This window comes from Lonchura striata, chromosome Z (genome assembly GCF_050655825.1).
Source record: "Lonchura striata isolate lonStrDom1 chromosome Z, ASM5065582v1, whole genome shotgun sequence".
Taxonomy (NCBI): domain Eukaryota; kingdom Metazoa; phylum Chordata; class Aves; order Passeriformes; family Estrildidae; genus Lonchura; species Lonchura striata.
The window spans coordinates 25670001-25681628 of NC_140740.1; the positions used below are offsets into that span (position 1 = coordinate 25670001).

The following is an 11628-nucleotide window of genomic DNA, read 5'->3' on the forward strand; positions in this document are numbered from 1 at the left end:
TGTCAGTAAGATGAGGCAGGAGTAAGCTCGATTACAGTTTTTACCAACCTCTGATTTATGCACATAAAATGAGGTGATTGATGTGCAGAGAACAGACCAACAATTAAAATACCTGTTGTCTAGTCTGCTCAGTGTGTGAACCTGGACATCTTGTGGAGCTGCTCCTCACAGAACTTCTTTCCCTGTGGAGTAGAAGTGATTGGTTTCCAAGAATCTTGTAAGAGTTAGTGTTGGAAAGACCTCTGGATATCATCCAGTCCAATCTCCCTGCCAAGGCAGGGTCACCTAGAGCAGGTGACATGGGAACATGTCCAAGTGGGTTTGGAATGTCTTCATACTTCCCTGAGCAGCCTCTTCCAATACTCTGCCACTCTCAGTGTAAAGAAGTTCTTCCTCATGTTCAGGTGCAACTTCCTGTGGTTTAGTTTATGGCCATCACTCCACATTCTGTCTCTGGGCACCAGTCAAAAGATTCTGGCACCATCCTCTTGACCTCTTTGAGATATTTTCATTTATTTAATTGCAAAAATGTGCTTTGATCAGTAGCAGATGGCATTTGCAACATTGTTCACCGCTTACAGAATTGAGCAGGCAAAAATATACAAAGAAATTTTATACCTGGGTTTTTTCTTTCCACTAAATTGCTTGTATGAGTGGGGATAGGTAGCAAAAACTCCGTAAATGAAGCTGCATGTGTGAATTCTCTTTTAGCTACTTGCTGAAGATAAATATAAGAGTGGAGCTGATTGTCTCTGCTTTCTGGTAAAAAAGTTGGTATCTTTGAATTTCTTGACAAAATTTCTCCCCCTCCAACACTCACTGGTGCTGTTGAAACACTTTGCTTTTTTTTGCATGTTGTTTCTAGGACACTGTCTTTTGGGATGGGAAAAAATTGTGAAGGTAACCCAGAGATTAGTGGGGTAGCAGTGAACTTCACTCACCTTGGTTTAGCACAAGTTAAAATTTATAGTACTGAGATATAGGCAAATGCAGGGTCTGGTCTTTGCTTCTCCCATCTTATTTTTGAGTTTAAGTATAAGCTGTTGATCAAAATCAGATATATTTAAGACCTGGATGCTAGCATCTGCTACTGTGTGTTTCAAAAACCGAGTTCCCAAGCTCCGTAAGTCACTGGCACTGTTAGATTTCACAGTAGAATGAATGTTTCAAGGAACCTGTCTCCCTCTAGTTGCAGAATGTTTTTGGTTTTTTTTTTCAGAGAAATCTTTGTGCTGTTATTGGATACTCTGTTTATGTTACTGGGATTAATGTTAAACCAAGCCCTTTCTGTATATTTGGTTGTCCAAACAAAGATTGTGTGATCAGTAAGAGTAAAGGAGAAAAAGCAGACTCCTCAGAAAGCTGAAGACTTTGTTGTGGTAATTGCTCTGTACAGGTTTTCATGCTCTTTCACTCACATCCATTTAAAGTGGAAACTTTTGAGAAAAGATCTGCCAGCTATTCTGTGAATTTATGGTCATTGTCCGGTGGCCCTATCCTCAAAGTTCAGAAAGCATAAAAAACATGGATGTATTTACAGAAAAAAAGAATGCTACTAGTTCTGACTTCTTCCTTCCAAGAAGGTCACTGTAGAGATTTCTTTCCTTGCCTTTTGTTGTTTGCTGCTTTGTTTTCCCTTTTTTTTTTAGCTGTATTATATAAACTCGTAAGTCAAGTTGCAGATTTTCTTGCTAAGAAGTCTTGCAGATTACTCCCTCTCTTGTCCCCCCTGCCTCCTTGTTACGCATTTTAATTCAGATCTCACGTCTATGGAAATATTTTCCCTTTGTCTGTATGTCCTTCTTGCCATCCAGTCTTTTAATAAAACTTTGTTTGATTTAAAGAACACAAGAACTGAACATGATCTTTTGGTTTGTAGTGGTACAGAAAACTGCAGAGTTTGGGGCAGTACTGCGAAGCAGGTAACAATAACAATAGGCAGCCCTTAAATACAGTTACTCACTCAGCTATTTGTAAGAAATTTGTTTTAGAGGACAGCAGATTAATCTCGTTCATCTGTCCTGGAAACATAGAAGCTTTCAACAGCTTTTCTATATACAATGAATGTGGAATGGAGGAGTTAAGATCAGTTGCAAGATGGACTGGTCTAGTGAGTGAGGCATGTATTTGTTGAATATATGGAGAGGGAGATAATGTTAGAAAACAGTTTTATGGCAGTTCTACTAATCAAAAAAAGAAAAAGAAAAAGTGCTGCAAAATAGATTAACAGTTACATTGTAGTTTTAAATAGCTGTGTAAGTATGAAATGCTAGAAGTGCTAGAAACTCTTAATATACTGATTTATTATAGTGCCAGCTTGATGCCCACATGCTACAAAGGGGCCCCTGTGAGATGGTAATATAGTTTATGTACAGAGGAAGAGTGCCCTGACCTGTGCTTGCTCTAACATCAGAACAATACACTACTTATTTTGTGAATATTCCCTGAAGTATCTACCAATGCTATCCTATAAATACCTTTCAATTTTTCAGCAGCTAATAAGTGTTTTTCAGCTTAGATTCTATATCAGGTTGGGTCTGTATGACTTTGGTCATTTAGTGAATTTAATAATAAAATATGGTAGTAGGACAAAGGAATGACAATTTGAAGGCTGGTGAGGGAACGAGTAGGTATGTTCACTGTTGATCTGACTTGTGACCAGAAGGAGTTGTGTTCTGAGCTATGTGAGCATGTTATCTCGTCAGGCAAGAGCAACTGCACTGTGTCTAATGACAGCAGTAAGAGAGCTGGTGAAAAAAGCATGGGTGAGCTGACCTTCTTAGCTGCGCTTTGTCTCTGAGAAAGCCTGCTCTTCTAAGTGTATAAATTAAGAGATGTGTGTTGAGGGACGTATCTCTGGTTGCTAGAGCTGTACTTCCTACACACTTGGTTCTGTGGGCTCCATTGTTTTAATCTACTGTTTGTTTTGAAAAATGTTCTGCTGTGTTATTTGATTTTATTTATTCTGCAACAATAACAAAAAAACACCAACACCTTTTAAAAAGCAACTCGTGTCAATAATGAACCAAAACTTTTATTCAGCTATAAATAAACTCTATTCCAGTCTAACACAGAAGCTTTCTTAAAAGTTCCTTGTGTCAGTTTATGTAATCTTGGCTATATGTTTAAAGAGGTCTGCAGAGTTTCTGTTTAAAGAGTCTTTAGCTCAGAACATGCTTCTTTTGTTAACCTGTTATTTTACATTTTTAGGAGCCAGCAAAGTTAAGAGAAAGCCTTCTACCTAACATGTGCATGCCTTCTTTGGTTTTTTCCTGTTTAGACAAAAAAGCAAAGCAAAAAAACCCTGAAGACCAAACCACAGCAAAAGTAAGAAATAAGCAATTGCTCCAAACATAAGATATGCATGAGAAGTAATGATTTTCTTTTTGTGTTTTTGGTCACAGAGGAGGAATTATTTAGTAATTTATCCATATTCAATGAAACATGTGTGAAGTGGCAAAGGAAAACTGGAAGACTGGGAGTGCAGGAAACATACACAGTAAGTAATAATGGAAGTATCTGAGATTGGGAGTAACTTCGTCCCGGTTATATCTGAAAATATAAATTGAAAACAACCTTTGTAAGGACCTTTATTTTCTTTTCTTTTCTCTCTCTCTTTTTTTTTTTAATTTTTTTTTTTATTTACATGAGCATAAGAATAAAATTTAAGACATAAATTCTCAGAAACAGAAGTTTGGTCAGCATTATTGAAGGCCAAAACAACATGATAAGAATTCCCATGTTTTCACAATAACATCCCAAGAAAGGGTTTTTTTTTGTGTGTGTGTGTGTGTTTGTGTGTTACTTGCTTTTGGTTTTTTTTCCTTTTTTTTTTTTAGTATGTACAAGTAAGGAAAAAAATAAAAGGGATTATTTAGGGTGTCCAGGGTCAGTACATTAATGTGGAAAACATTTCAAGGTTGGGTAATAATTTTGGAAAACAACCCATCTTTCTCATTCTATGTTATAACCAAAGTATTTTTTGTTTGTATACTTTTATTGAGCACTGCTGAGATGGAAACCACAGCTTTCCAGTTCCCCTAACAGGTCAAAACTGTTTTTTATGTAGCCAATAGTAACTGGCAAGCTGTGGATCTCTGGTATAATGTGCTCTGTTCACGTATTTTTCCTGAATTCTGCCAGCTGAAATACTCTTCAGAGTGGCCAGAGAAGGTGAGCTTTGTCTGTCCTTTCATGTCATACAAGCAAGAGGTTGCTTTTCCACTACACTGGGACAATTTTAGACAAGCTCATCTACTGTTGTTTGGCATTCAGTCTTACTACTGCTTCTGTGGGGCAAGGGGGAAAACCTAGCAAGAGGGAAAGAAAGTAACAAGTAGATGTTTTCTATCTGTGTGCTGTAAACAAGAAACAATTTTTGCTTACACATTACTATTCAAGTTGGAAATCTTTTTAGGGTCTACATTAGATTAGGTTCCTAATAAATTGGATTAGATTCCATAATAAATCCCTTCTATCTGTTGTAGAAATATATGAAATAATATGAATAATTTTAACAGCCAGAAGAACTAAAGATCTAGTTTATTAAGACATCCTGTAGCTAGTCAAAAATCTATATATTTTCCTTGAACTGATACTCTGAACCAGATGTAATCCTGTGTTCCCTTTAAGTACTGATAGGATTAAATAAACTAGTATTTTGAATTTGGAAGAGCCACAACAAATTGCACTATTATCTTTGTTTCAATAGTTTCATATACTGGGCCAAAGATTGGATGAGAAGATATTCTCAGAAGATGTGATATTTAACATCAGTACAAATGAAAATAATCCAAAGGTGTGTTTAGATCTGGACTCTGGAAGTAACTACATAGTGAATATAACTACCATTTCTTCTACAAACATCACTGTCTCAGTTACAGTAGCAATTCAAACAAAGGGTAGGTTGTGTTTTGTATTCTATATGCTTATAAAAGAACTTACTGTGCTGCAGAGTTCACTGATTTGAGTCTAACAGACAGGAAAAGGGGCTGTTTCCTAGACTCCATAATTCTTTATGCTGCCTACACGCATGTAGACACTGTCAGCATCCTCTTTTTCTGCAAGATGTTTTTCTTTCTGCTCACTTGGCCATTGACTGTATGAGCAAGAACAGCAGTGGCAGAAAGTGCCCTTCAGAAAGATTTGGCACATTTACTTTTTCAGGACTTGCCTTCTGGCTGAGGCAGGATTGGTACAGAATTTTGGTCCATGGTACAGTGCCTACTGGTTTCTGGTTTTTGCCTTGAAACACGATTCTCTGCTTGTAGGAGAATTCCCTGTGGCTTGGCTATATGATACTAATCTAAGTGGTATGAGCCTTACAGACAATGCTCCTGTGTGTACCAGAGATTAACAGGGTTCTGGCAGTTACCAGAACATGTACAGAAGCCATGTTCTAACAGTGGATTTCTGTCGTATTTTAATCATGGAGACTTTAGGCTTGTCTTCTGACATAATAATTCTGGTGAGACAGACCTGGTGAAATAATTGCTTTTGGAATCCACAAAAATGCTTTTATTCACATGCTTTTTTCTAAAGGGCATCTTCTATGACAAATTGTTCTGTGATAATTTTATTTACATCAGGAGGCCTGAACCCTTGATCTTTCTGTCATTATAACCTTCTAGGCCTGGACAAGTAAATCATGTGTTAGATTTCCTGAATAGCATGCTTGGGTTTTTCCAAAAGCTGATTTCTCTGGAAAATGGTCATGCTTTACTTATGTTGTTTGCTCATTCAGAAAGGAATGATAGCCTACCTCTCTGTCTCAGAAGAGAATGAAATTTAAACTTAAAAAAAAAAAAATATTCTCAACTATTCCAATTAAGTTGAAGAAGATAGAGTTTTTTAAGTAAGTTGATCTCTTTTTAAATTGTCTCTACAGTAAAGGAGGCTTTCAATAACGTGTTAATTTTTAATGATACCTGCTTGAAATGGAGGAGAAATGTCAGGGGAACTGATGTGGAAGACAGATACTCAGTAAGTGACAATTTATATTTTGAATCTAGAAAGCAATTTTCATCAATCAAAAACCTAATTTTTCAAATGCTCAGTGAGCAGTGTTCCTTTATATAATAATGTCTCATAAAACCCCAAAGAATAATCTTCCATAGCAGCCAAAGAAAGACCACATTCTCTTGTAGTCCTGTTTCTTGCTTATTTTTCCCATACTTAACTCTTAATTTGCTCTCCTTGTCTGTACTTTCAAGTTTACCATGTTTAGGCAAACAACTCACACAATTCTATTCCAGTTCCACTGAGTCAGTTGTCTTTGCCTCTTCTTCAGTCTCCCTTTATCCCAGTGGGGAATTTCTACATGCACTACTTCTGCCAGGACTCTTGACCACCTGCTGTTGTCTCAAATTTCCCTGTGCCAGGAGACAGTAAGAGATTATCTGAAGGCACAGGATCTATTTAAAGGAAAATTAATGCACAGTTAATATCCAGCAAGTATATTTGTTTCATTTTATTTAATTCATTTTGTTTCATTCATTAACAGAGAAATTATTTTATCAGGAGAGGCCTTAGGTTACTGATTTCATGATCATTTCAGTCATCAACAATAAACCAGGAAATCCTACTGAAACAAAAAAACAGAACCCATGAACCTGTAAATTGCCCCAGAAATATATGTGTCTGTAGATAGAACCCAGAGTGTAGTTGGCATGGGTCAAAATACTTGATTTTGTCTGGATCCTCAAGGTGAAGCTGGAGAGGTGTTTTCATGAGCTTAATTTTCTAATTCGTCAGAAGGGTATACTTCAGTGAAAGTGAACTGTTACTGGAAGCCTGTATGTTAGCAGGAAATATGGTCTAGGGGAAATTAATAAAAAAGAGGATAGACTAGGAGGAGAAGTGAAAGAACCAGGAAAATATCAGATCTGATCAAGACAAACCAACTTTTGGAAGGATTGGAATTTGAATAACTATCAATGCCTACAGTTTTGACACATTGCAAGCAGTGCTCTCTTCTGCTGTTTCTTCTAATTAAGAGCATGAGATGGCTGAATGCAAGTAATGTATTATAACATTTCAATTTTCATGCTGTGATTGTTTGGTTACAGTTTCATGTGCAAGGACACCGTTGGTATCAGAAGAACTTCTTTCATGAAATGACCTTCAAACTTTCCACACACAAGCAAGCTCCTGAAATTTGTTTAGATTTGCAACCAGGCACCAATTACTCTGTTAATATTTCCATGGTAGCTTTGAATTTTTCACTGCTTGTTTCTATGACAACACAAATTACAGGTAGGTGTTGCCATTTATTTTATATATTTCCAAGAGCACCTAGTGGATATAAGAGACTCAAGTGACTCCGCATTGTTGATCTCAGTGTTATGGAGTGGGTTGCCAAAGTATTCTTTCCATTCTCAAAATTGTCCATTGTTTGTTTTCATGGGTTTTGTAGAGTTCAGAGCCAGAAGGGGGAGAAACACGGAGATGCAGAGGGTTAATGTATCATTTTGGGACATCAGGGAAAAGATACTTTGGTGGGTTGGACACAAGACTAGTATCTAGGACAGCTGAGTTAACTTCCCCACCCTGTTAAGTCACTTTTTAATAAAAAGTTCTCTCCACAGTGGAGTTAATAGCTCAACTGCACTTTGTATGGCTATTTGTGACAGCAGAAACAGATACCACTAAAATCTGCAAGAATCCAGTGCAGAGTACAGGAGTCTGCAATTACCTCACACATATACTTTTGCCTCTTATTGGCAGAGTACAAAACATAAAAGACATTTGAGCAAATAAGCTTCTGAGGGAAGAGCCTCGGGTTCACAATTTAACCAGATGTATGTCACTAAAATGCCATGACAGACAAGAAACTTCTTATGGGTCTTGGTTTGTTTAGAACAGTTTTCACCATCCCTGTACTGTCAGAATCTCTGTATTAGGTGCAGTGTTGGTGATGGTATATCTGTTCCTGTCAGGGACACAATTTATAATAGATAAGGAACATGAAAGCTCTCTGAGCGTCTGTAATTCTGTCAACCACTAGGTGGAATCAATTCTCTTCTGACTGCTTAGGAAGAACTGCAGATTTGTGTTTTGAAATTTATAGTATTGCTGTATTTTCAATAGTAGATCCAACGGTTTTAAGCTTCATGAAAGGCAAAACATCTCTTGTTTCTTAAAGCTGCTGTTTAAGATATACAATGACCTGTGTGTTTCTTTTTTTTTTTTAATGAAATTACACTAATGATTTGGTAATTCCTTTTCACTAGTTGCCTGTCACTCAAAAGTAGTGCCCATGAGTTCATAAATACATGTGTCTTTGTAAAAAAAGCTAGTAAGATAACTCAGAATTTTGTTGATAGTGGTAATTTTTGAATACATACTCAGAAAAAAGGAAAAGCTCTTTACTCTGTCATTCTGTGGTATTTCCTCAATTCTGCAGTATTGCATCAGGTCACTTACTCAGCAGAGCTCTAGAGAACACTCTGCAGCAGGTGCTGTGTGAAATGGTATTTGTGTCTTGGCAGCTGGCATATTTTCCTCTCTGCTGAGTTAGTGCTTAACAAATGCATATGCATAGCCCCAGGAAAAGTCTTTGCATAAAAGTTAGGTTATTTCCATTTTGACAGGAGATTTTACTACCAGCCCATTTATACCTGGTAGTTATTTTATTCAATAAGCAATAAAAGATGGGTGTTGCTCTGTCTTATTAGGAGTCTTTATAAAAAACTTGGTGTGAAAACATTTATTATTTTCTGACCTCCACTGAAAAGACATAGAAGTACATATTTTTAAAGTTTTTGCAGAAATTGCAGAAAATTAAAAAGTCAGTAATAATCTTACTGCACAACTTCCCGAATAATGGCATTTAAATGACATTGGTTGTGTTGTTATCTCATCTAAGAGTAAAAGGATCCAGCTGAAATAATGCTTCTGGCAGTGCTGCTTTGACTTCTGTGTCTTATGTCTTGGAATTATATTACCTATGCAAGCAGCTTAATTTATATAAAAACTGTAGTTTAAACTATTATTTGTACTATTTAAACTATTATTTTCATCTTCATTTGCTCAGTTATTTTGTAATTATGTATGCATTTTCCATGGTGGATGGAATGATCTCAATTGATCAGCCAAATTAATTCTGAAAAGTGGCTTTATTAGCTCTGGTGCTTTTTTAGCTAAATGGTATTTTAAAAATGCAAGATATGCCTTAAGCACAGAAGCTCGAGGGAAACTGAGGTTTAGAAAAGTGTTTTACTGATTATGTTCTCATGGGCTGTTTGAGGTTTCATATGCCATCCTTATAGAGGTACATGATCATTTGGTTTGTAACTGCAGCTGGGTGCAAATTCAGATGCCATGTCTCCTTGGCTTTTACAAACCTACATTTTGAGAATTTGGAAAAATCTTAACTGTGGAGTTATGAATAGTGTGAAGAGACGTATTCCAGACAATTGGATAATCACTGCCTTATGGACCTAATTTCCTGACAAGGATAGTGACTGTGTAAATTTTTAGGCTGTTGCAGAATACAGTAAGTATGTAAATGCTAGCAATAAGTTTGGGTATTTTTTCCAAAAAACAAGATTTGTCAATGCCTGTTATGAAAATTACTTCTATATCCTGAATATCTTTGCCCATATTCATCCTGAATGAGGACATGTTATATTGATATTATTTCTAAAGGAAAAAAAGCCAAGAACTTGGACCTAAAAGCCTGCTTTTCTCCCTGGCAAGTAGCACCCTCAAAAAAGATAGTTGGTTTTGCCTGTTATCTTGTGGATGATACATACAGTCTAGCAAATGCTTCATGGATCATTGTAACAGGCATCTTGCACAGTCTTTTATGTTGTCTTAATTTATTTTAAAGAAACTTTCACCACTTATCTCCTGGACATAGGAACTTGAGTCAATTATTATAAATTATTAGGCAGTGATTATATTGTAGCTGTAAAAGGATGGTAGCAAGATTGTCTTTTAAGCAAGGAATCTTGTGCCCCTTTCCAGAGAAGGAAAGGAGTGGGCATATTTGTGATTAATTTACACAGGGCTCTGTTCATTTTCCATTTGGAATATCCTTTATTAAAGCATGCTCAGAGGAGACATTGTTCTTAATTTCACTACCTGTTTTTACATATGAAATGAAGATGATTGAACCATTTTGTAACCACTTTTTCAAGTGTTTGAAAAAACAGAATAATAAATAAAGAGCTAGGTCTATTTTAATTTCTTTGCTAATGTTCTGAATAAGAATAATTTTTTTCAGTTAAGCCACTTTAAATCCTATTGATATTTGAATCTGTTTTTGATCTTTCCTTTGGGTAGATTCTTTATGAAAACTCTGGTGCTTTGGGGGTTCAAGAATGCCTATATGTTTACAGAGTCTGGTTATCTGTTTTTTGGTTTAGAGCAAACCACTGTGACTTAAGACATAGTAAGACCAAAAGTGTTTCTGGACACTAGACATGGATCTTTTGTGCCTGAGTTACTGATTACATTTCCTTATTGTAAAATAATTCATATTAGGTTAATTATTTTTCATTGCTTTTCCTCATCTTGATTTTCTGCTTAGAATCAAGCTGTATTTTGAGTTTGCTCAAGGCATACTATTCACACATGCTGCAATTCCTTACATATTTGTAGATGTACTTCCCAGGGGGTTTAGGTAGGCTTGACTTTGAGTCTGTGTGCCTCAGGTGATTTTAGTACTTCAAATGTTTCTCAGCTGCTATTCTTTTTGGTTTAGCCCAGGATTTACCTGCAGGCCATGTACTCATGTGTGCCTCATCTCTGTCTTCATATGAACACGTGAGAGAGAATGTAGACTCACAAGCAGAGAGTTTAGAGAGTTACTTGAATAAGGTGAAAGTATTCCATCACATATTAAGTACAATCTCCTAGAGCCCTGCTCCCTTGTCTTTTTGTGTGGAAAATGTACATTACAGATCAGATTGTGATGTCTAATTTGTTCATCTGCCTATGGATGTACACATGCATATAAAAGATAGACTATTGTTCTGATCTGATGTAGGATGGAAAACATTTATACTCATTCTTTCATAAAGGCAGTTCTTTAAGTTCTGAAAAAGTAGGGAAAGTCCCAAATCTACTTTCCAGTGAGGAAGTAAAAGACTGGAGGTGTGGTGATTTCACAGCTCTTATTCTGAGAGCACCAGAGCACCAGCATCATGTGTAATGAGCAGGGTCTATGCCTTTATTAATGTTCAGCTCTTTATTAAAAAGATCAGCTGGGCAGGGCACTCGACACGGAGCTCGCCCCCGCTGTTGCAGCTTTCCCGGTAGCCGAAGGGTGAGAAGGGGTGCAGAGTCTGTCCCTGGAGACTCCATGGCACACTGGTAGCTGGAGGTGAAGAGGTGTCCAGTCTGTATCTGAAGTCCCAGCAGACCATCCTCTCTCCTGTCCTCTCTCCTGTCCTCCTGGCACACTGGTAGCCAAAGGGTGAGGGGATGTGCAGTGCCTGCTGCCAAAGTCAAGCAGCAGCTACCCCTCTCCTTCCCTCCTGCTAACACCAGGAAGAGTATCTGTTCCTTTGTGCCTGCTTCCCACAGCCCTGTCCAGTCTGGTCCTCTGCAGGTTATGGTGACAGGTCAAACCCAGACTAGAGATGTGGTTCCCCTTTCCCCAACCAGCACACCCATCCACCC

At 37.2% G+C, this 11628-nt stretch overlaps 1 protein-coding gene across 15 annotated transcripts in view; it reads left to right on the forward strand.

Annotated features, from left to right (window-relative positions):
- The window catches only part of SUSD1 (sushi domain containing 1), a 75759-nt gene that overhangs the window by 24824 nt on the left and 39307 nt on the right, over positions 1-11628 (forward strand). For all 15 annotated transcript variants that reach the window (XR_014951424.1, XR_014951423.1, XM_085567139.1 and 12 more), the window contains 4 exons: positions 3405-3499; positions 4712-4901; positions 5888-5982; positions 7068-7254. Coding sequence is in view for 13 of the 15 variants with exons in the window: in XM_085567139.1 (XP_085423265.1) it covers positions 3405-3499; positions 4712-4901; positions 5888-5982; positions 7068-7254 (567 nt within the window). In the remaining 2 variants the exon portion in view is untranslated. The remainder of the gene's footprint in view (positions 1-3404; positions 3500-4711; positions 4902-5887; positions 5983-7067; positions 7255-11628) is intronic.